The 25,822-nt window shown below is 43.4% G+C and overlaps 1 protein-coding gene across 1 annotated transcript; it reads right to left on the bottom strand.

The window, feature by feature from the left end:
* Positions 1-344: 344 nt before the first annotated feature.
* Positions 345-25,337, bottom strand: akap14 (A-kinase anchoring protein 14). The gene is made up of 5 exons (XM_060832042.1): positions 25,254-25,337; positions 9,344-9,441; positions 7,638-7,817; positions 5,100-5,152; positions 345-429 (listed from the first exon to the last, which is right to left on the bottom strand). The coding sequence occupies exons 1-5, from the start codon at positions 25,324-25,326 to the stop codon at positions 345-347; spliced, it is 489 nt and encodes a 162-aa protein (XP_060688025.1). The 5' UTR covers positions 25,327-25,337.
* Positions 25,338-25,822: the final 485 nt, after the last annotated feature.

The raw sequence follows: 25,822 nt of genomic DNA, 5'->3' as shown, positions 1-25,822 counted from the left end.
CTTCGCCTGGATTTCCACTGAAGATGTTACCTAGTAAGGTGACAAAGTGTCTGGAAATGAACCTTCCAGCTGAGCGAGCAAACTTACATCCAGAACCTCAACCTGAGCTACAAGTCTTCTCAAAACTTGCCAAGAGAACTGAGTTCTGAAAAGCCTTGCACCTCACCATTGGGACGGAAATAAATATAAGTAACTTGGGAAGAGTGGGGACAGAAACCCATGGATCCATCACAACAAGTTATATCTTTGAAAAGACAAAGTTGGAAAAAAACATTTAATAAAAAGAGAGAGAAATCTATTTATTTTCTCTCCTTTATACACAAAAGTACACTTGCAAAAACATTCTAAAAGGTCACTTGTTCCATTAATATAATTTTACTTTCGATGATGTCTTTTAGCCACTTTTCTCTGAATCTTGATTTACCAGGTCTAAAGAAAAGAACAAAATGCTTTAGTTTGCTGCTCAAAGTTATTTCAGTATTGTCCACACACAAACCACTTATGGAAACAGTACAATTTTTACTTGCTGCTAAAAGTCATTGGCCGGTAAGCTAAAGAAACTGATGCTGGTAATTTGGGGTAAACTGGGCACTTTTCAGTCACTTAGCAATCCTGACTTAATGAGTGCAAGACAAAAAAGCTTTGGCACTGCATCTTTTTGTTCATCAACATTGAAATTCTGTAAAACCAAGCGACAAAGTAAATTTTCTTCTTGCTTTTGAGACCAATACAAGGTACAGAAGAACTCCAGTGTAAATAACATCACAGTACTCACTCAAGTTAAATAGTTATATAATCTTTCAAAAACATATGCCATTAAGCAATACCAATCTCTACAAGGACAAAATAATCCATGTTTTTTGTGAACATGGAATCTACCCATGAGCACCAAAGCCATATTTTAAAAAGTGATTTCTGTATTTTAATGTTTTTGAGTTTCTCTATGTTTGAACTTTACTTCCTCTTCAGAATATAATTTGAACCTTTGTTAGGATTTAAGCTTTCACAGAACAGATAGCATATGATCCATGTTTAATGGTTTAAACTTCTCAAAGACGAGACCGGTTTTGCACTATTATCCCATTACAATAAAGCAGATGTCAAGATGTCAAACATTGCAGTGAAAACCATCATGTGGGAGGAAGCTGAAGGTGGCATAATTGCCTTTCCTCTGCGGTGGTTAATAGAGAATCAGTTCATGAAGTAATCTGCTGACAGTCAATTTCGAAAAGGACTGTACGGCAGGGAAGAGCTTGTTTATGTCTGCTGTAAAACCTCACCCTCCCTTTCATATTGAAAACCATGTCACATGGTTTAACAATATTATCACAGGGAAGAATGGCTGTAACCAACAGTAAATGGGAATTACATTTTTAGCTGTAAAATCTCGACTTCAAAATGCCTGCAAGTTGAACATGCCTGCTCTATGTAATACAAGGGAACCTTCTATATAATCAGTAACTGTACCCACATTTGTCAGGTAATATCCTGCTGCATAAGGACCTGAAACAGAAAATATCTGTGGGACTACAACATCCAAAAGACTGGGGAATGCGAAGGCTGAGTTGCCTTCTGTGCTGTAACCATTCTCTGATTATACTGACCTCCCTCCGGATCCTCCGCTCCACGCTTGCAGCCATGCGCTGCTACCTACATTCCCTACAATTAGACCTACCCCAGCTCAGGACAACACTCTCGCAGACTTGCAAAGGACCTCTACTGTTCTTCATACACTAAACAAACAGTTCTTCCTAGCCATATCGGAAATTAAACACTGGAAGTACCATAAACTTTTATATACTTATCCCAACACTCTGGGTTCCTCAACTGTTCCAGAATCTTCCATCAGCCTTCGAAATCACTCAGGCGCCATTAACCACGCGACAGCTGCAGCAACCGCCGCTGCGAACCATGACGTCACTTCCGCCCCCACTGACCTTGCAGCCTCCGTGATCGCTGGCCAGAAAACCACCTCTACGATCGCCAGGAAGACCATTGCCGACAGATTCGCGGCTTCCATGGGATCCACGGCTATCGGGAACAACACCGTTTCTGCCTTTGCCGCAGCCACGTCCGCCCCCAGTGACATCACTAACCTGCACAACGACTACGCCGCATGCGTCTCCACCCCCATGCCGATCTCCGTCCTCACACCTAACCCCGCCCCCACCCCCAGCTCCAGCCCCACACCAGGTCCTAGCTCCCAGCCCTGCCGTGTTTTCACCATCCCTCCAGAACTACCCCTCTGAGGATGAAAGATTAGTCCTCAGCAGAGGCCTCACCTTCATTCCCCTACGCTCTTGGATTAACGAGTTCAACACGCGGCGAGACATCAAACATTTCTTCCGCCGCCTTCGTCTCCGTGCCTACTTCTTCAACCAGGATTCTCGCCCACCCTCTGACGACCCCTTCTCCCGCCTCCAACACACCCCATCCACCTGGATACCCCGCGCAGGTCTTTTACCTGCCCTCGATCTATTCATAGCCAACTGCCGCTGTGACATTAACCGCCTCAACCTCTCCACCCCTCTCACCCACTACAACCTCTCACCCTTGGAATGTGCAGCCCTCCACTCCCTTCGTTCCAACCCCAACCTCACTATCAAACTGGCAGACAAGGGAGGTGCGGTAGTAGTTTGGCGCACTGACCTTTACACCGCTGAGGCTAAACACCAGCTCGCAGACACCTCCTCCTACTGCCCCCTTGACCATGACCCCACCTCCCACCACCAAACCATCATCTCCCAGACCATCCATAACCTCATCACCTCAGGGAATCTCTCATCCACCGCCTCCAACCTCAGTCCCACAACCCCGCACCGCCCGTTTCTACCTCCTGCCCAAAATCCACAAACCTGACTGCCCCGGCCAACCAATTGTCTCAGCCTGCTCCTGCCCCACCAAACTCATCTCTGCATACCTCGACACGGTCCTATCCCCCTTAGTCCAAGAACTCCCCACCTACGTTCGGGACACCACCCATGCCCTCCATGATTTTTGCTTCCCCGGTCCCCAATGCCTTATCTTCACCATGGACATCCAGTCCCTGTACACCTCCATCCCCCATCACAAAGGACTCAAAACCCTCTGCTTCTTCCTTTCCCACCGTACCCCAACCAGTACCCTTCCACTGACACCCTCCTTCGACTAACTGAACTGGTCCTCACACTGAACAACTTCTCTTTCCAATCCTCCCACTTCCTCCAAACCTAAGGAGTAGGCATGGGCACCCGCATGGGCCCCAGCTATGCCTGCCTCTTCGTAGGATATGTGGAACAGTCCATCTTCCGCAACTACACTGGCACCACCCCCCACCTTTTCCTCGGCTACATCGATGACTGTATCGGCGCTGCCTCGTGCTCCCATGAGGAGGTTGAACAGTTCATCCACTTTACCAACACCTTCCACCCCGACCTCAAATTTACCTGGACCGTCTCAGACTCCTCCATCCCCTTCCTAACCTCTCCATTTCTATCTCGGGCGACCAAATCAACACGGGCATTTACTATAAATTGACCGACTCCCACAGCTACCTAGACTACGCCTCCTCCCACCCTGCCCCCTGTAAAAATGCCATCCCATATTCTCAATTCCTTCGTCTCTACCGCATCTGCTCCCAGGAAGACCAGTTCCAATACCATACAGCCCAGATGGCTTCCTTCTTCAAAGACTGAAATATCCACCCAGACGTGATCGACGATACTCTCCACCGCATCTCCTCCACTTCCCGCTCCTCCGCCCTTGAGCCCTGCCTCTCCAATTGCCATCAGGACAGAACCCCACTGGTTCTCACCTACCACCCCACCAACCTCCATATACATCGTATCATCCGTCGTCATTTCCGCCACCTCCAAACGCACCCCACCACCAGGGATATATTTCGCTCCCCTCCCCTATCAGTGTTCCGAAAAGACCACTCCCTCCGTGACTCCCTCGTCAGGTCCACACCCCCCACCAACCCAACCTCCACTCCTGGCACCTTCCCCTGCAAACGCAAGAAATGCAAAACTTGCACCCACACCTCCCCCCTTACTTCCCTCCAAGGCCTCAAGGGATCCTTCCATTTCCGCCACAAATTCACCTGTACCTCCACACACATCATTTAATGCATCCGCTGCACCCGATGTGGCCTCCTATACATTGGGGAGACAGGCCGCCTACTTGCGGAATGTTTCAGAGAATACCTTTGGGACACTCGGATCAACCAACCCAACCACCCCGTGGCTCAACACTTCAACTCCCCCTCCCACTCCGCCAAGGAAATGCAAGTCCTTGGACTCCTCCATCGCCAGGCCATGGCAGCACGATGGCTGGAGGAAGAGCGCCTCATCTTCCACCTAGGAACCATCCAACCACAAGGGATGAACTCAAGATTTCTCCAGTTTCCTCATTCCACGCCCCCCCCAACCTTGTCTCATTCCCAACCCTCGAACTCAGCACTGCCATCCTAACCTGCAATCTTCTCCCTGACCTCTCCGCCCCCACCCCCACTCCGGCCTATCACCCTCACCTTAACCTCCTTCCACCTATCACATTTCCAATGCCCCTCCCCCAAGTCCCTCCTCCCTACCTTTTATCTTAACCTGCTGGGCACACTTTCCGGCTCATGCCCGAAACATCGATTCTCCTGCTCCTTGGATGCTGCCTGACCTGCTGTGCTTTTCCAGCAACATATTTTCAGCTCTGATTATACTGTACCCAGGGAAGATGAAGTCCTGAAATTAATTGTAGTTCAAATCAATCTACTAAGAGCCTGATTTCAAGCCCCAATATGATATATAAAGTGACTATGAAGCTGCCAGTTTGTCATCATAATCCAGTTGGGTCACTGAAGACCTTTAAGGAACAAAATTGGCTGTTTAAGCCCATTCTGTCTTATGTGTCCTGCCAGCCCAACACCAATTTGACTGATTCCTAGTCTTCTTCCAAAGTGATCTAGCAAGTCAATCATTTATTTGCAAAAGCACTACTCATGAAGAAGGCAGCTCACCATCATTTCTCAGGGGATCAAGAGGTGGGAAAAAAATGCCAATGACCCTCCAGTTGGGAATGAGTTTCAACACCTAAACAATTGCTACAATTTTCAATAAACTATTTACCTGTGTAGAAGTCTGTTTGATTCAAAAAAGAAGTAAACTTCAACTGGGAAAATCTAAAAGAAAACAAAGGTTCATCTTCAATAAAATGACTGATGCTATGTTTCTTTTCAAGTTTGCCAGTAACATACACTGTATGTCATATTAATTAAATTATGTACCTGTCACCACTTGAGCTTAATCCTTCAAGTTGTCAGTGCATCATAAAGTAAAAGGCACCATGTTGTAACTTTTCATATTATGCCTGTTTTTTTATTTGCTCATTGGATGTGAATGTCACTGCTGGACCAGCATTCATTGCCCATCCCTAATTGTCTAGAGGTAACCAAGAGTCAACCACAGTACTGTGGATTTGGAGTCACATGTAGGTCAGACCAGGAAAGGCTGGTAGATTTTCTTCCCTGAACCAGATGGGTTCTTATGACAATCAACATTGATTTAATGGTTATCAGGAGATTTTAAATTTCAGACTTTTTTAAAAAAAAAGATGAACTTTGAATTCAATCATCTGCCACAGTGGGATTTGAACCTGGATCCTCAGAATATTAGCTGAGTTTCTGGAGTAATAGTCGGGTGATGGCACCAGGTCATTGCCTCACTATTAATGTTAATGTTGACACTGATGAGATATGTTGATAAATGTTTATTGAAGGGAGTTCAAGGATCAAAGAAACATTTCTCACATTTTTCTGACGGGCAGAATTGAAAACCTCAGTTTCAGTCAAGATCAAGCAATTGCCTCAGGCAACTGTCTGTGTGAAGTTTGCACATTCTCCCCGTGTCTGTGTGGGTTTCCTCTGGGTGCTCCGGTTTCCTCCCACAGTCCAAAAATATGCAGGTTAGGTGAATTGGCCATGCTAAATTGCCATAGTGTTAGGTGTAGGGGAATGGGTCTGGGTGGGTTGCTCTTCGGAGGGTCGGTGTGGACTTGCTGGGCCGAAGGGCCTGTTTCCACACTGTAAGTAAGTAATCTAATCAATGTGGAGAAACCAGTGTTCACTCAGTGATTGTGGAGATTTATGTCTCGTAATCATTGGAAAAGGTCCCTCTGAACATATATGTTTGTTACTAAAGGCAACAAACATTGCTTCATTTAGCTTTACCCCATGTTCTCATCTCTGATATGGCCAGAGGTTCAGGTGAACAAAGGAAATATGACACAGATACTCTGAAGCTTTCCTTGAAATGCAGCAACATTGACATTAATGAGTGGGAGGAGCTTGTTACACATTATTCAAAATGGCGACAATTGCAAGTCCAAACAACTTAAACATTAGGCAGACTGCAGCAAAAAAAGGAAAGAGAGAAAGAAAATCCTTTAATCCAGGTCCCATTACCTCACAAGACATTCTTCCCCATGTGCCCAATTTTCTGAAGATCAGAAATGGTTCCATTTACTTACAACACGACCCGCTGCAGAAATCCGTGACCTGGAGTTGAAGAAGTTCTCAAATTGTGGGACTGCTACTTTTATTTACTGCTGAAAATACCAGTTTAATTAATAATGGATTATCTATCACTAAGAAGAATAGACCCTTCCACTTTTTTCCATCAGGTTACAAAAACTTTGAAAACACACACCAACAGATTCAAGAACAGCTTCTTCCCAGCTGTTGTCAGACTTTGAACAGACCGCATATGAGAATTAAACTTTCTCCGCACTTTCTCTAAAACTATCACTACATTCAGTCTTCTGTTCTATTACCCTGATCTACCTTTGTAGTGATTGTAATGAGGTGGACGTCATAGAATATGAGTTCTCTGATTGGAGCTGTTAATTTGGCCCAATCAAGGAGCTCTGCCTAACAAATTTCAACAAGAGTCTGAGAGGTTAGGTTCCCTCTGAGATCTGACTGTGAGGAAGGCAGAGCAGTGTCAAGTACCATGCATATGTAGATAAAGGGTAACTTGGTGACGGAATAACAGCCTCTGTGGAGTTATTTCATGTAAGGTATGATTTGTCTGAATAGCACACAAAATAATACTTTCCACTGTATCTCAGTACATGCGATAATAGATCAAATCAAAGGGTTGTGTCTGCAAAGGTTTAACGTATAAATAATTTGGAGATGCTGGTGTTGGACTGGAGTGTACAAAGTTAAAAATCACACAACATCAGGTTATAGTCCAACTGGTTTAATTGGAAGGACTGGCTTTCGGAGTGCCGCTCCTTCATCAGGTGGTTGTTGGAGCAGTGCTCTGAAAGCTAGTGCTTCCAAATAAACCTGTTGGACTATAACCTGGTGTTGCGTGATTTTTAACTTAACGTATAAAGGCATTGATTGCTAGTTTGTGGTGAATTCATAATGACCTCTTTGGCACTCACAATCAACCTTTTCCTCATACAGATTTTACTGGTTTTGATTCTTATAGAACATCCTATAACAAAATGAAACACAGAAATTCACCTTGAAGATCCCAGCCTCAGAATGCCACAGTTACTGGTTTCAGATGTCTCAATGGAAGCCTTAGAGTGATAACCACATATCATGGAAAAATTCATCAGAAAAGAGAATGGATTCACTGTGTTTGTTTACTCACTGGTGGTTTAACTTTAGAGATTTCTATGATAAAGTAAGTAGAGGCTGTTGCTCGTGGGATGGGCTTCCTCCGAGTTGGTATACTCCACCGTACACGATAATGATGTTGAATACGGTATTCCAGCTCCTCCTCTTTCAGGTAGTCTAGGCAATGAAGCCAGCAATTGGAAAACTCCCATGTCTGTTAGTGTACAACATAACTCATATTAACAGCTACTTTACTATCAAGAAATGAAACCCACAAGAGGTTTTGTAAGTTATAAAATACTCTCCCTACCTGCCATCACTCCTATTTCAATTTTGTCCCCATTATACACATTTAAGAAACTGGTCAAAAATCTGATAAGCAGGTGTCTATTATTTGCAGATTTGGACAGAGAAATAGCAGATGGAGTTTAATCCAGACAATATTCCAAATGTGCTCTAACTCAAAGTTTTATACAACTGCAAAGTAACTTGCCAACTTTTACGTTCAATGTACTGGCCAATGAAGGTAAGTATGTGGTGCAGTGGTTAGCACTGTTTACCAGGTACAGTGTTAGCACTGCTGCCTCACAGCACCAGAGACCCGGGTTCAATTCCCATCTCAGGCAACTGTCTGTGTGAAGTTAGACACATTCTCCCAGTGTCTGCATGGGTTTCCTCCGGGTGCTCTGGTTTCCTCCCACAGTCCAAAAATGTGCAGGTTAGGTGAATTGGCCATGCTAAATTGCCTGTAGTGTTAGGTGAGGGGAATGGGTCTGGGTGGGTTGCTCTTCGGAGGGTCGGTGTGGACCTTTTGGGCTGAAGGACCTGTTTCCACATTGTAAATAATCTAATCATATGCGAGGTGATGCATTTTGGAAGATTAAATTCAGGTACGAATTATATAATAAAATAGCAGAAGCATTGACATATGGAAGGATCTGGGGCATACAGGTCTACACAACCCTGACATTGGCAAAATAAGTGGATAAGGTGGTCAGGAAGGCATACTTACCTTCATTGGCCAGTACATTGAACATAAAATTTGGCAAGTTACTTTGCAGTTGTATAAAACTTTTAGTTAGACCACATTTGGAATATTGCGTGCAGTTCTGGTCACCTCACTACCAGAAGGACGTTGGAGAGGATGAAAGGAAGGTTTACCAGGATATTTCCTGGTCTAGAGAATTTTAGTTAGAAAGAGAGGTTGGATTATTTTCACTCAAAATGTGGCGACCTGACGGAAGTCTACAAAATTATGAGACATGGTTGGAGGGATAGAGGCATTTTCCCGCGATGGAAAGGTCAACTACAAGAGGGTGGAGATTCAAAGTGAGAGGGGGATAGTTTACGGGAAAAGCGTGGGTTAAATTTTTCACACAGGGTGGTGGGTGCCTATAACACACGGCCAGTGGAGGTGGTGAAAGCAAGCACATTAGCAATGTTTGAGGCATATCTTGATAGACACATGAATTGTAGAAAAACAGAGATAGAAACTGCGAATGGGCATAAGTACTGGGCCTAAATAAGGATATGAAATTGGCACATGTTTGATGGCTCAAAGGGCCTGTCCCTGTGCGGTATTGTACTGTATCTTGTATATTTGCTGTGGAAGGTTTCATATATAAAAGGCACTGCAGTAAAGAAGGTTGGATGACAGACAAAGTGAAAGGTAAAAAAAAAACAAATACCACAGAATAGAACAATCCTGTAGATTACTCATCAAGTATGTAGAAAACTTACAGAAATATATTCTTCTATTTGTTTTGCTCCAATGGCAACTGTGAAGTCCTTGTTTGGAACCCATTCGATGTTACTGATTTGGAAACTGGGCTGTTCTTCTAGAAGAAAAATATGCAAATGATAGAAGTGTTTGACAAATTGTTTGAAGATATTAATGACAAGAAACATTAATTTAATTTTAAAAATTTGAATTTGTATATACAGCCTATTGTATTAAAACTACACCACATACTTCACAAAGTACACAGCTCTGAACTGAATGACCATTTAATTCTGATAATTCTTCATTCATTCATTGACTACGGTTAAGAAAAAGAAGGAAGCATATGTAAGGTATAGACAGGATAGATCGAGTGAATCCTTAGAAGTGTACAAAGGAAGTAGGAGTATACTTAAGAGGGAAATCAGGAGGGCAAAAACTGGGACATGAGATAGCGTTGGCAAATAGAATTAAGGAGAATCCAAAGGGTTGTTACAAATATATTAAGGACAAAAGAGTAACTAGGGAGAGAATAGCGACCCTCAAAGATCAGCAAGGAGGCCTTTGTGTGGAGCCGCAGAAAATGGAGGAGATAGTAAATAAGTATTTTGCATCAGTATTTACTGTGAAAAAGGATATGGAAGATATAGACTGTAGGGAAATAGATGGTGACATCTTGCAAAATGTCCAGGTTACAGAGGAGGAAGTGCTGGATGTCTTGAAATGGTTAAAGGTGGACCTGATCAGGTGTACCCTAGAACTCTGTGGGAAGCTAGACAAGTGATTGCTGGGCCTCTTGCTGAGATATTTGTATCATCGATAGTCACAGGTGAGATGCCAGAAGACTGGAGGTTGGCAAACGTGGTGCCACTGTTTAAAAAGGGTGGTAAGGACAAGTCAGGGAACTACAGACCAGTGAGCCTGACGTCGGTGGTGGGCAAGTTGTTGGAGGGAATCCTGAGGGACAGGATGTACATGTATTTGGAAAAGCAAGGACTGATTAGGGATAGTCAACATGGCTTTGTGCGTGGGAAATCATATTTCACAAACTTGATTGAGTTTTTTGAAGAAGTAACAAAAAGGTTTGATAAGGGCAGAGCGGTAGATGTTATCTACATGGACTTCAGTAAGGTACTTGACAAGGTTCCCCATGGGAGACTGATTAGCAAGGTTAGATCTCATGGAATACAGGGAGAACTAGACATTTGGATCCAGAACTAGCTGAAAGGTAGAAAACAGAGAGTGGTGGTGGAGGGTTGTTTTTCAGACTGGAGGCCTGTGACCAGTGGAGTGCCACAAGGATCGGAGTTGGGTCCTCTACTTTTTGCCATTTACAAAAATGCTTTGGATGTGAGAATAAGAGGTACAGTTAGTAAGTTTGCAGATGAAACCAAAATTGGAGGTGTAGTTACCTGAGGTTACCTCAGATTACAACAGGATCTTGACCAGATGGGCCAATGGGCTGAGAAGTGGCAGATGGAGTTTAATTCAGATAAATGCGAGGTGCTGCATTTTGGGAAAGCAAATCTTAGCAGGACTTCTACACTTAATGGTAAAGTCCTCAGGAGTGTTGCTGAACAAAGAGACCTTGGAGTGTAGGTTCATAGCTCCTTGAAAGTGGAGTCGCAGGTAGATAGGATAATGAAGAATGCGTTTGGTATGCTTTCCTTTATTGGTCAGAGTATTGAGTACAGGTGTTGGGAGGTCATGTTGCAGCTGTACAGGACATTGTTTAGGCCACTGTTGGAATATTGCGTGCAATTCTGGTCTCCTTCCTATCGGAAAGATGTTGTGAAACTTGAAAGGGTTCAGAAAAGATTTACAAGAATGTTGCCAGGGTTGGAGCTACATGGAGAGGCTGAACAGGCTGGGGCTGTTTTCCCTGGAGCCTCGGAGGCTGAGGGGTGACTTTATAGAGATTTACAAAATCATGAGGGAATGGATAGGATAAATAGACAAAGTCTTTTCCCTGGGGCAGGGAGTCCAGAACTAGAGGGCATTGGTTTAGGGTGAGAGGTGAAAGATATAAAAGAGGCCTACGGGGCAACTTTTTCACACAGAGGGTGGTACATGTATGGAATGAACTGCCAGAGGATGTGGTGGAGGCTGGTACAATTGCAACATTTAAGAGGCATTTGGATGGGTGTATGAATAGGAAGCATTTAGAGGGATATGGGCCAGGTGCTGGCAGGTGGGACTAGATTGGGTTGGGATATCTGGTCGACCTGGACAGGTTGGACTGAAGGGTCTGTTTTCATTCTGTACATCTCTATGACTCTACAATTTAATACCTGTCTAATTCCTCTCTAAATGTACTCATTGTCCCAGCAATCACCACACTTCAGGGTAATGAAGTTCCATGATCAAATGCATCCAGTATTTCTGCTTCTACACTTTGCCCCACATTGTGGTTACTGTTCGGGAGTCTGTGTATTCTTGTAACCAGTGATGTCTCTCCCCTAATATTCCTCAACTCCAACCAAACTTATTCTACATTCTGAAATAAAACACTGAACTGTGATGCTGAAACAGAAACAGAAATTGCTGGAGAAAGCAGAGGTAATGTTTATTTTCCCAGTAATCCTTCTTCAGCAATTTCTGTTTTTGTTTCAATTTGTTTTATTTATTCACAGGATGTGGGTGTCAGTGGCTAGGCCAGCATTTATTGCCTGTCCCTAATTACCCAGAGGGCAATTAAGTGTCAACAACATTGATACTTAAGTCATATGTATACCAGGCCAGGTAATGATGGTGGTTTCCTTCCCTAAAGGCCATTAGTTAACCAGATCAGCAATAGTTTCATAGTCATCATTAGACTCTTAATTCCAGATTTTTATTTAATTCAAATTCCAACATCTGCTGTGGCGGGATTGAAACCTGGGTCGCCAGAACATCACCAGGGTCTCTGAATTAACAGTCCAGCAATAATACCAGTGGGCCACAGCCTCTCCATATTCCATATCCTGATCACCTTAGCCAAGCTCACATCGAACTATGACACTGAAGCCATCTTGGATCAACAATGTGACACCTAGCTTTTTAAAATTTCTCGAATGTCACAAACCCCAATATTCAGAACTCGATCCTTGTCATCTTGCTGCCATGTCACCTTAATGGTGACAAGCAATTCATATCCATTTACTTCTGTGGGTGCTATCAATTTGTTTACTAATGTTATGGATGCTATGTGCGTTCAGATACAAAGGCCACAGATTCATTTTTTTGTTATCTATGTAAGAGTTATTTTTGATTGCTCATATTTTCCTAGGATTTAGTTTTCTCTCACCCCTTCCTGCCATTTTCTCTCTCTGCCTTGCCTCTATACACATTAAAATGTTCCACATTTGATCCCTTGCCTCTGCTATTTCGTTTAAAGGACAGTGTGATAGGTGAGCTAATTGGAAAAGTGCAGCATAATTTTGATGTGTTGAAGGGTCACAAATGGAAAGTCTAACAGTGAAACTTTGAAATAAAAAGTAATTGATTATTGCTGAAAACAAAAACACATTTTGTTGAATGTTATAATTAATTGGTGCAATCTCCATGGTAACAACTCAAGCAATCAAAATCATCTTGCCAACTAATTAACATTAACCTTTACTCTAGTAAAAATGTTTATTTGACTAAATGTGTCTCCTTAATTTTTCAGCAATATTGAAGCCCTATCCTACAAAACAACTGTTATTACAGATTTAGATAAGGTTTCAGTGTGAAAGGGCTAAACAGACAATTGATGACGTAGCAAGTTGCACTAATAGAAGGAAGGGATGCAAAGGCAAAATCATGAGATGGTCTTGATCTTAGTGACAAAGAAATCCATTGGCAGTCCTCACCCTGTTAGCATCTAAGAAGATGGTTTACAAAAACCAATCAGGGAATAGCAGCAGTTTTAGCAAATGGAAACAGAAACCAATAGCATTTTATGTGGTTCAGCGTGCTCTGATGTTGGATATCTCAACTAGCTGTCCATTAAATCCTGTCAAGTTTGCATCCCTAATGGAACAGGGATGAAGGGTGTACCAGGAAAGAAGGCCAGAGATTAATGTTTTTACTGGCGACTAAGGTAGAAAAGATGGAAAGGAGGGTGCAGTCAATCAGTACTGCAGAAATGTTGTAGGTAAAGTGCGGGTAAAGGATGAGAGCAGGGATTTTGGAATAGATTTGTAAGTGAATTTAGGGATTGTTTTTCTCTGGATGGAGAACAGAGGGGGATAGGATTGGGGAGTCGAAAGGAGTTTGGGTGAAGAATTAGACAAGGAACCAATCAGAAATCTTGTATGTCATTGTTACCTCAGAGCTAGCAAGGCCATGTGAAGTGACAAGGTCAAGAATATTTAAAATTTCTTGAATGTCACAAACCCCAATATTCAGAACTCAATCCTTGTCATCTTGCTGCCATGTCATCTTAATGGTGACAAGCAATTCATATCCATTTACTTCTGTGGGTGCTATCAATTTGTTTACTAATGTTATGGATGCTATGTGCTGTGAATCCCTTCTGGGAAGCTTACATAGAGGAAGTGATTCAGAGAAGATAAGAGGCCAGTGAACTCAGAGGAGAGGGTACACGATGAGCTGAGATGAAAGTTGAAATCTCCAGGAATGTGAAGTCATTTGATGCAGAGTTTGGAAGAGAAAGCAGTGAAGTACTTTCATAATAAAACATTTTTCATGCATGGGAGGTACAGAATGGTGATTTTGAAAGAGAAATGCAAGGGTGAAACAAGGTGCGATTCTCAAAGGAGGAGGAAGTGACCAAGACGTATTACAGGCATACAAGTTAGGAGCAAGAGAAGGCCATTTGGCCCCCCAAGCTAGTTCTGTTATTCAATGAGGTCATGGTTGTACTGATTGTGGCCTAATGTGGGAGATTAGAAATGTAGTTTCTGCAGGTGGGGGAGGGGAAGGGGAACATTACACAAACGGTCGCGGGATTCTTGCAGCATACTTAAGGCTAAGATGTTAACAAATATAGAGATTTTTGTTCAAGAAATAGTTTTAAACTAAGAAATAACTTTAAAGTGTTGTAGTTGACCACAAAAGAAGCAGTCGGGACATTTCACAATAAAGCTTATAGTATGATAAGAGAAACTGGATAAAAAAACAAGCTGTAACAAACAAGGAACAAAGAGTGCAGACATACAAGGACGGCAGGATGGCCAGATAAGAAAATAACTAGAGAGAAAAAAAACAAGTGAGGTAATCGACTTATGATAGGATGGTAAATGGGAGGCGTGATTCCGCAAATTGCAAACTGAATAAGAATGCTTACATGCTTTGTTTTTGCGCGCATGTTTGCTTGATTGCAGAGGCGTCCGGTACTTGCAAGGCCGTAATAAATTGTTGTTGTTTCCAAGGCTTTGTCTGAGGCTGATTTGTGAGTGAGTTCTGTTTCTCACAATTGGGGGCCTCATTCCGGGATCCAAAACTCCAACCGCTCGACACTCTTGGGACAACAGGGGAGGTGCACCTCACTGATTTCGGTGATCTCCGACTCCCTTGCTTGTCGTTCACGGATTGGGAGAGTACGATCTGGACTGGGAGACCCTGGAAACAAGGTGAGCAGACGCGGCGGGTTCGGTCGGGCAACTCTTGTGCACAAGAGCTGGGTAGGGAAAGGTCTTAAAGGATATATCCGGGCGACCGGGGGCAGCGGTATTTGCTGCAGGAACTGCCGCAGGATGGAGCGCACTGAAATGACCAGGTAACTCTGTGCACAGACCAAGGTAAGAAAAGAGACCTTAAGTATTGCCTTGGTGGTCGGGACGTACGGAAAGTACGGGGAATTGGCGATATATAAAATAAAGCATATGTCAATGGAAAACAGCCCGTGTAAGAAGGGCTAGTAGCTGAAGGGCTACTGAGGGTGCACTTTGTAATGAACTTATGGCCAGACGTCCAGAGGAATATTCAAAAACTAGAGGAGTCGTTGCGGGAAGCTCAGTGTCTGTGAGATACAGTGTCTGTGTGTGTGTGAAAGAGAGAGAGAGCGAGAGAGAGAGAGAGAAAGAAAGAAAGAAAAGAGCTGTACAGCTCGTAGAAAGTCTAACCCTTTGTGATTCGGTTTGAATGCACATTTGTTTGTTGGTGATTGAATGTTTGTGCTTTGTTCCCTGGAGCTTGAGATCCGGGAATGTTTTGAATCTGATTTCTACTATGGAAAGTTTAACATGATTTCTTTTAAGGTTAATGATTTTACAGATTATGAAATAAAATGTTAACTCCTGTTCTTTTTACAGGTCATGACTGCCTTACTATCAGTTTCTAACTAATCTCTTTTATCCTTACATAAAAGTGATTTATGGAGAGCAGTTGAAATCTCAAAGAAAAAGTGTATAATTGGTCAGATTAATCGGATGAGTAAGGTGTCTAGTCAGGACCCTGAAGGGGGTGTGGAAGAAGGGGACACCAGACTTCGTTAAGATTAATTAAATTAGCAACAATGGGAGGCACGGGGGTAGGCTGTGTAACGATCAATCTGTAAATAACGTTAAAGGGGATATATCCCACCCAACAGTTATGTGGGGAGAATGTTGGGTAATTGTGAACACAACTCCCGGACGCGGGAGAAAGATAAGGCTACAATGATAAACTATTGTTGTTCCATTTGGACTAGGGAAAGTATTAAGGCGCCTGGTATTTTTTGGCCCAAATATGGGTCCGATGAGGATTGGCTGTCTCAAGATCTTAATATATATGTCAATCAAAAAGAACCGTACAGTCAAAAAGAGTCCGATTATGCGGCTTGTTGGATATGGAGCGCGGGAGTAAAATTATGTCCCATGAATACGGAGGAATCAGGGAAAGAACAGAAAAAGAATGAACAAGGGAAGCCACAATGGGATCCCTTAACGTGTTTGCCGCCCCCACATATTACTCCCCTGAACGAGCCTACAGCTTCTGAAGTAGAACCGAGTCCAGACACCGAAAGGGGAACGGACTCTGAACTAAAAGATGCAGAACCTGGGGGGGGCTCAGAATCACTCGAGCCACCACACGTAAAGGAGGGGCAGAGATAATGGAAAATATAAAATTATGTCCCTTACGAGAGGTTCCAATTGGGGAAGGTACAATCGGATCTGTAAACGCTCCCTTAACTAGCGGTGAAGTTAGGGTCTTTAAAAAGGAAATGAAAAGTTTAATAGAGGATCAGGTTGGACTAGCCAAACAATTAGATCAATTCCTAGGGCCTAATTTATACATCTGGGGAGAACAGATGGCAATTTTAGGAACGTTATTTTCAGGGGAAGAACGAGGTATGATTAGGAGAGCGGTTTTACAGGAATGGGAAAAGAAGCACCCAGTTGGGGAAGAAGGGGCCACAGCAGAATAGAAATTCCCAAATGTTGACCCTCATTGGGAAAGTAATGACAGAGAAGATAGGGAGTCAATGCGGGATCTACGAGAAATGGTAATATTAGGAATTAAAGAGGCGGCACCTAGATCACAAAACTTTGTTAAGGCCTTTGAAGTACGACAAGAGAAGGATGAAACCCCTTCTGCATTTCTTAAAAGGCTCAAGTAGGCCTCAAGGAAGTATTCAGGAATGGATCCCGATAATCCGATAGCACAGGGACTCTTAAAGGTCCAGTTTGTAACTAAATCATGGCCGGACATACAAAAGAAATTACAGAAATTAGATGGATGGAGTGAAGACAGATGGAAGAACTGTTACATGAGGCACAGAAAGTGTATGTGAAAAGGGAAGACAAGAAGCAGAAACAAAGCCAAAATGATGGTGGCGGCAGTAGAAGAAATAACAAAAAGGAGACTGGGATCAGGGATAACAGGAAGGGTAGGGGAGGACATGAAAGACCAGGGTCAGATACCCGGGAAGGAGGCAACAGGCAGGGTGTTACCATTGTGGGAAAGTGGGGCATTTTAAACAGGAATGGTCAGGATTAGCACGAGAAAGGGAAACCATTTCCCTAATGACCTTCGATGAGGGATAGGGGAGTCAGGGGTTCCTTCCTCCTGAGACCCACCGGGAACCCTTGATAAATTTAAAGGTGGGACCTGAAGGGGAAGAGGCAGTATTTTTGGTGAACACGGGAGCGGCACGGTCATCCCTAAAGTTTTAGACCAACCGGTGTTAAATTGACTAACAAGAATCTCAGGGTTTCCGGAGTAAAAGGAGAAGAATTCTTGGTGCGTATTTTTGAACCAACCCTAATTAGAAGAAATGATTAGGAAGTGACAGGACAATTACTATATACTCCTGACACTGGAAGTAATCTATTAGGTAGGGATTTGATTATATTGCTGGGCCTAAAAATTGGGGTGGAGGATAGTGCAGTAACTGTAACGATGGCTATGTTAACACCCAGTGAAGAAAAACAAATCAGCCCTGATGTGTGGGCGAAAGCAGATAACACAGGGCATCTAAATATTACTCCATTGGGATTATGTTAACTTGAGAAGATGAGATGGTTCAGGTTAGACAATACCCTATATCATTGGAAGGCCATAGAGGTCTGCAGCCAGTTATAGATTCTTTGGTAAAAACTGGACTGTTAGAACCATGTGTGTCGCCCTTTAATACCTCAATCCTGCCCATCTGCAAACCAGATGGAACCTATCGATTGGTGCAGGATCTTAGGGCATTGAACCGATTGGTTCGAACACAACACCCGGTGGTACCTAATCCATATACTTTGCATGGCAAAATATCATGTAACCACCGCTGGTTTAGTGTAATAGATTTAAAAGATGCAATCTGGGCTTGCCCTCTGGCCCCAGAAAACCGCAATATGTTTGCTTTTGAATGGGAAAACCCATATACAGGTAGAAAACAAAAGTTCCGATGGACGGTACTTTCCCAGGGATTCACAGAATCACCTAATCTATTCAGGCAAGTACTGGAACAGGTCCTGGAACAACATAAAATGCCTCGGACAACGTCATTGTTACAACATGTGGACGATTTACTTGTATCAGGACAAAAGAGAGATGACGTGAGCTTAACCACCAATAGACTGTTATATTTCCTAGGGCAACAGGGTTTAAGAGTATCTAGGAATAAATTGCAATATGTAGAGAAAGAGGTGAAATACTTAGGACACCTTATTAGTAAGGGCATTAGCGCATTAACCCTGAGAGAATTAAAGGGATAGTAGAACTGCCCCTTCCGACCACCAAACGAGAATTGCGGAAGTTCTTGGGGCTGGTGGGCTATTGTAGATTATAGATAGAAGCATACGCCCAGAAAACGAAGGTGTTATATTACAAATTGACAGAATCTGAACATGAAAGACTGCACTGGACAGAAGAGGAAAAGGAAGGGTTACATGAGTTGAAGCTTAGTCTAATACAAGCTCCAGTGTTGGCCCTTCCCTCCCCAGATAAACCATTCCTCCTTATTGTGACAGTAAATGATGGAGCAGCCTTAGGAGTGTTAACCCAGAAAGGAGGGGGAAAGAGACAGCCCATAGCCTTCCTGTCCAAGATCTTGGACCCTGTCTCGAGAGGATGGCCTGAATGTATACAGGCAGTAGCAGCCACTGCCATACTGGTAGAGGAAAGCCGTAAACATACTTTTGGAGGGCTGCTAGTCATTAGTACCCCCCATCAAGTTAGAACGGTGTTAAACCAAAAGGCAGGGAGATGGTCGACAGACTCACGAATCTTAAAATACGAAGCCATCCTGATGGAGAGAGCTGACCTTGTGTTAGCAACAGACACTGGTCTGAATCCAGCTACCTTCCTATGGAAAGAAGAACGTCTGGACAAACGAGAATTAGAACATGACTACCTGGATATCATAGGGTATCAAACCAAAGTTAGACAGGACCTAAAGGATATCCCCTTACATGACAGGAATAGACTGTTTATAGACGGGTCATCAAGAGTAGTACAAGGAAAAAGACACAATGGATATGCAGTAGTGGACGGTAACGAGAATCAAACGGTTGAGGCTGACTGGTTGCCTAACACATGGTCGGCCCAGACTTGTGAGTTGTATGCATTAAACCAAGCTTTAAAACAATTAGAGAACCGAGATGGGACAATTTACACCGACTCTGGGGTGGTACATACCTTTGGAAAAATAGGGCAAGAACGTGGACTAATCAATAGCCGGGGAAAGGAATTGATACACAAAGAGTTGATAGGACAAGTGTTGAAAAATTTGGAATTACCCCAGGAAATAGCTATAGTCCATGTACCTGGGCATCAGAAGGGAACACTCTAGAAGCAAGAGGGAATAGGCTAGCAGACGAGGCAGCCAAAGAGGCAGCTATGAGCCATACAGTAACAAAAATACGGGTTCTCACACCCATAGTGGAGTCCCCTTCCATGAACCCGGTGTACACAGAAGAAGAGGAAAAGGAATTCCAGGAAATGGGGGCCACTAAGACAACCCAAGGAAGATGGATCCTCCCGGATGGAAGGGAGTTATTAAGTAAACCAGTCATGAGAAACATCCTAACCACCTTGCACCAAGGCAGTCATTGGGGCTCCCAAGCTATGTGTGACATAGTGTTAAGGAAGTACGGATGTAAAGGGATATACACCTTAGCCAAGCAGGTATGCGCAGGATGCCCGACTTGCCAAAAGATTAATAAGAAAGTAACGGGGGGGGGGGGGGGGGGGGGGGGGTGTCAAGAGGTGGAAGAAACCCTGGGGTAAGACCTTGTCAAAGAATACAGGTAGATTACACAGAATTACCCCCAGTAGGGAAATAAAAGTACTTATTAGTCCTAATGGATCACCTAACAGGGTAGGTGGAGGCATTTCCAATGTCCTCAGCTACCTCGAAGGGAGTAGTGAAAACTCTTTTAGAACATATAATTCCTCGGTATGGATTGGTGGAAAGTATAGATTCAGACCAAGGTAGCCATTTTACCTCTAAGATCCTACAAGAAGTAATGGCAGGATTAGAAATCTCTTGGGAATTCCACACTCCTTGGCACCTGCCTTCCTCTGGACAGGTGGAACAAATGAATCAAACCTTGAAGAAGCAATTGTCTAGGCTAGTCTGAGAGACTCGATTGCCATGGACAAAATGTTGTTGCTACGCATTAGGACTGCGCCTAGGCGTGATATTGGCCTCTCTCCTTATGAGATGATGTTTGGATTACCTTTCTTGGATGGAAGAGGGGAATTACCAACTGTAGAGTTCAATGATAAGTTTTTAAAGAACTATATTGTGGCTCTTCTTTGTCTGTCCTGCGGAAGAAGGGTCTGTTGACCCAGACACCTCCACTTGAGTTCGCAGTACATCAGATACAACCGGGTGATTAGGTCCTGATAAAGACCTGGAAAGACACCAAACTGCACCCAAGCTGGGAGGGGCCATTCCTAACCCTCCTGACTACTGAAATAGCCATCCGAACTGCTAAAAAAGGGTGGAGTCATCACACTTGTGTTAAGGGCCCGGTGGACGCTCCATCCCCTCCGGCAGAGTGGCAAGCTCATCCTACAGACAACCCTCTGAAAATCAAGCTGAGCAAAAAGAATGGACTGAGATAAGAGACTATTAAGTATTGGTTTAAAAAAACTTTATCCCAAAACAATTGTAAGTGTTGCATGGACTCACTCCTCCCTGGCATACAAAGGGTTAGAGAATACACAGATAGGGTTGTGAGCTGAAATGAGTGGTCAGCTTTATATTGTCACGATAATATTGGCGCTAGCTGCCAAGGGGGGTGGGAAAAATCATTTTACCACTTTGTCAGAATTATGATAAACTAAAGGGGTATACCATCTATTGCGTATGTGTGGAGATCCCACACCATGGGGAATCCGGAATAAGACCATAAGACATAGGAGTGGAAGCAAGGCCATTCGGCTCATCGAGTCCATTCCGCCATTCAATCATGGATGATGGGCATTTCAACTCCACTTACCCGCATTCTTAATTCCTTGTGACATCAAGAATTTATCAATCTCTGCCTTGAAGATACTTTGCTTCCTGGCCTCTACTGCACTCTACGGCAATGAATTCCACAGGCCCACCACTCTCTGGCTGAAGAAATGTCTCCACATTTCTGTTCTGAATTTACTCCCTCTAATTCTAAGGCTGTGTCCACGGGTCCTAGTCTCCTCACCTAACGGACACAATTTCCTAGCGTCCACCCTTTCCAAGCCATGTATTATCTTGTAAGTTTCTATTAGATCTCCCCTTAATCTTCTAAACTCCAATGAATACAATCCCAGGATCCTCAGCCGTTCCTTGTATGTCAGACCTACCATTCCAGGGATCATCCGTGTGAATCTCCGCTGGAACCTGCTCCAGTGCCAGTATGTCCTTCCTGAGGTGTGGGGACTAAAACTGCACACAGTACTCCAAATGGGGCCTAACCAGAGCTTTATAAAATCTCAGTAGCACAACAGTGCTTTTATATTCCAACCTTCTTGAGATAAATGACAACATTGCATTCGCTTTCTTAATCACGGACTCAATCTGCATGTTTACCTTTAGAGAATCCTCGACGAGCACTTGCAGATCCCTTTGTACTTTGGCTTTACGAATTGTCTCTCCGTTTAGAAAGTAGTCCATGCTTGTATTCTTTTTGCCAAAGTGCAAGACCTCACATTTGCTCACATTGAATTCCATCAGCCATTTCCTGGGCCACTCTCCCAAACTGTCTAGATCCTTCTGCAGCCTCCCCACTTCCTCAGTACTACCTGCCTGTCCACCTAACTTTGTATCATCGGCAAACTTCACTAGGATGCCCCCAATCCCTTAATCCAGATCATTAATATATAACGTGAACAGCTGCAACCCCAACACCGAACCCTGCAGGACACCGCTTGTCACCGGCTGCCATTCCAAAAAAGAGCCTTTTATCCCAATTCTCTGCCATCTGTAAGACAGCCAATCCTCAATCCATACTAGTAGCTCACCTCGAACACCATGGGCCCTCACCTTGCTCAGCTGCCTCCCATGTGGCACCTTATCAAAGGCCTTTTGGAAGTCTAGATAGACCACATCCAATGGGTTTCCCTGGTCTAACCTACTTGTCACCTCTTTAAAGAATTCCAACAGGTTTGTCAGGCACGACCTCCCCTTACTAAATCCATGTTGACTTGTCCTAATCCGACTCTGCTCTTCCAAGAATTCCTCTCACGGTAATACCACTTACCAAAGAAGAAGTGTACGATGTACAACACTTTGACTTGGGCTCAAATGATACAACTTGGAGATTTGAAAGGGGTAATTATAACTTTGCAGGATGGTTCCCTCAACCAGCCCCGAAAACTCTGGGTGCTATCGATGGCCTTAGAGTTTCCCCACCGAAAGGAGCAGTAAATACCACTTGTTTCTGTAATCAGAATAATACTGCACCCTTCCGATTAGGAAAATCATCTTGTGTCTACACCAGCCAAGCTACTCCCACAACCATTCCCCGAATATTAAACGGAACATATTGGGTATACGGCCTGAAGGCCTATCCATTTATTCCCGGGGAAAAATACATTTCTGTTTTTGTGACCGAATGTATAGGAATGCATGCATGTTATGAGGTTGATCAAACACTGCCTCAAAGCCAGAAAGGCTGGAGTGGCTTATATAATTCCTTGCTTATATAATTCCCCACTTGAGGCTGTTAAAGAGAGTCCCAAAAATACCTTGGAATATACAGGGAGGAAGGCGAGTAACCCAGAAAGTAACCGAAGGAGATCGCCTCCTCTGGACTTTGATACCTATGTATGGGACCGCTCGAGCAGGAGTAGAAATACAAAGGTTAGCGGCTTCCCTGGAAGAGTTGGCCAACAATACTGCTGATGCATTGGCCGAAACCCAATCCCAAGTAGCAGCCATAAAGACCAAAATGATTGCCAGTAGGTTAACAACCCTTCAGAACAGGATGGCTCTGGATTATACTCTAGCAGAGAAGGGTGGTAACTGTGTACTATTTGGAGAGGAATGTTGTACTTACATACCTGAGGTCTCCTCTAACATTACCGATATCTCCAAACATGTGCGAGACAAAATCGCCAAGATAAGGGAGGCCGGTAATCGGTACTGGAACGAAAAAGGATGGGAATGGGGGAATTGGGGACTGACTGGTTGGGGAAGGTGGTTAGTCAATCTAACTATCTATGGACTATTGATATTAGTAGGTCTGGTGGTAGGGTTCAATGTCCTAAAATGGGTAATGAGCCGACTGATGACATCCCATGGGGAAGGAACCCAAATAAATCATCAGATGCTTTTATAATCAGCAGGTGATATGCAACAAAGAGAAAGCCAAAGAATGCTTCTAGAGTTCGAGGGACAAACAACACAAATGTAAAATGTAAGATTGTGAACCTCATCGCCAAAAGACGTAAGAGGGCAGAACATAAGAAAATGGATTAAAGGAGACTTAATAAGTGCAGAAACAACAGTTAGAGAAAAAGAAAAAGGGGGAATTGTGGGAGATTAGAAATGTAGTTTCTGCAGGTGGGGGAAGGGCGTGTCGTGGGGGGAGGGGAAGGGGAACATTACACAAACGGTCACGGGATTCTTGCAGCTTACTTAAGGCTAAGATTTTAACAAATATAGAGGTTTTTGTTTAAGAAATAGTTTTAAACTAAAAAATAACTTTAAAGTGTTGTAGTTGACCACAAACGAAGCAGTAGGGGCATTTCACAATAAAGCTTATAGTATGATAAGAGAAACTGGATAAAAGAACAAGCTGTAACAAACAAGGAACAAAGAGTGCAGACATACAAGGACAGCAGGATGGCCAGATAAGAAAATAACTAGAGAGAAAAAAACAAGTGAGGTAATCGGCTTATGATAGAATGGTAAAAGGGAGGCGTGATTCCGCAACTTGCAAACTGAATAAGAATGATTATATGTTTTGTTTTCGCACACATTTTTGCTTGATTGCAGAGGCGTCCGGTACTTGCAAGGCTGTAATAAATTGTTCTTGTTTCCAAGGCTTTGTCTCAGGCTGATTTGTGAGTGAGTTCTGTTTCTCACACCTAAGCACCATAATACCATCTACCCTCACTAACCATTGTGTCCCTAATTTACCAGGAATGAATGATTAATGTTTTGAAGAACAAGAGACATGTGCCAAACTGCCGTCATGACTGTATTGATGGGTTATGTGGTGAAAAATAAAGTCAAACAAGAAAGATTCATTAAGGTGGAAGTTTTTATATCAAGTTTCTATTAGGTCAGTGATGCACCCATCTCAATATGTTAACGAATGGGAAGGGCCAAGTTCATAAATAAACAGATATTTTGAAGAGAGATGTAGAAAGGGGTTCTGAAAGGGTCAACCCCCTGGCAAAATCTAGAAGGTGAACAGTGAGGATGATAGGGAATATGAACTGGATGAGAAAGGGCTTTGGAAGATGAATATAATGGATGAGAGGTTGATGGTTTTAGTGAGGTGGGGAAATTAGGGTTGCAGCTCATAATGTACCAGTGCCAAGTGCCTCAATGAGCCCTTTGGAAGGTGCCATAGGGAAGACATAGGATTATCCGACAGGGAATTAAGCCTGAGACAGCGACTACAGAGCAGATGTTCAAGGAATACTGAAGAACTGAGGTAGGAAATTAGGAGGTCAGTGTACCTGAGAGGAGAGACGTGAAATTAGGTGTGATAATTGAAGACAGTCTTGGGGGTTAAGTAGGCAAAAAAAAAGCACAACAATAGAAATAAATTTTTAAAAGGTACTGCTAATGCTGAAAATCGTAAATAAAACCAGAAAATGCTGGAGAAACTCAGCAGTTCTGACAGGTTGTGTGGACAGAGAAACAGATGTGAAGCTTTGAAATCCAACATGACTCTTCAGAATCTGGAACAGAAATACGATAAACTGGAGATAGCAGCACCAGCCAAAATGAGCACAGGAATTGCCACAGCAACAGCTCATGTTACATAGGTTTAGTTATGTGAAAACGAGGGCGCGTGAAAACATGATTGGTAAATAGAAACTAGGAAGTAGAATACAGCGCCAAAATGGGATCATTTATTAACGACTTACCGGTCTCTTCCCTACTTCCTGCTTCAAGCTGCAAATCCTGAAGCTGTCTCTTGGCATTCTCCAGAACACCCATGACGATAATGTTAGCTTGTTGCGCTAACAGCTCTGAGAAATGGTCCATGAAGCCCTGCATAAAATAAACCGGTTCTCATAGTTTTATTTAACCAATGAAAGGCATCCTCGCCTCGTTTTTCTTTCCCATTCTAAGCATCTGACACTGCCCACTTCTCTCAACTGACTAACAAAGCTGATGGATAAGGGAGGGGGAAGGGCTGAAAATATGAGATAGAGACATCAGAAAATCCTCGAAATAATTCGCAGGTCAGTCTGCACCATACCGAAAACTTTAATGAGAACTGGGTTCGGTTTTGGAAGATCCGCCGCCTGCAGCTGTTTGATTTGTCCCCTTTAAATAACTTTTCTTTTGCTACAGACTGATAACTGTGTAAATTACTGCTTTAAGACGCTGTTCAGCTATATGTATGTTACCAACGACATGCCCTGGTTTCCACGGTATACACTGACAACAGTAACCAGGGCAACGTTGGTCTCCGCCAATAGAACGGGTC

This window comes from Hemiscyllium ocellatum, chromosome 11 (genome assembly GCF_020745735.1).
Source record: "Hemiscyllium ocellatum isolate sHemOce1 chromosome 11, sHemOce1.pat.X.cur, whole genome shotgun sequence".
NCBI lineage: Eukaryota > Metazoa > Chordata > Chondrichthyes > Orectolobiformes > Hemiscylliidae > Hemiscyllium > Hemiscyllium ocellatum.
This window is presented reverse-complemented; position numbering and strand designations above follow the sequence as displayed.

Coding starts and splice junctions, on each gene's coding strand:
- akap14 (XM_060832042.1), bottom strand. CDS start 25,326: ATGGGTGTTCTGGAGAATGCCAAGAGACAGCTTCAGGATTTGCAGCTT. Junction 7,818..9,343: donor AAATAGAAGAATATATTTCT/GTAAGTTTTCTA, acceptor GTACACTAACAG/ACATGGGAGTTTTCCAATTG. Junction 5,153..7,637: donor TCTCTAAAGTTAAACCACCA/GTGAGTAAACAA, acceptor GTTTTCTTTTAG/ATTTTCCCAGTTGAAGTTTA.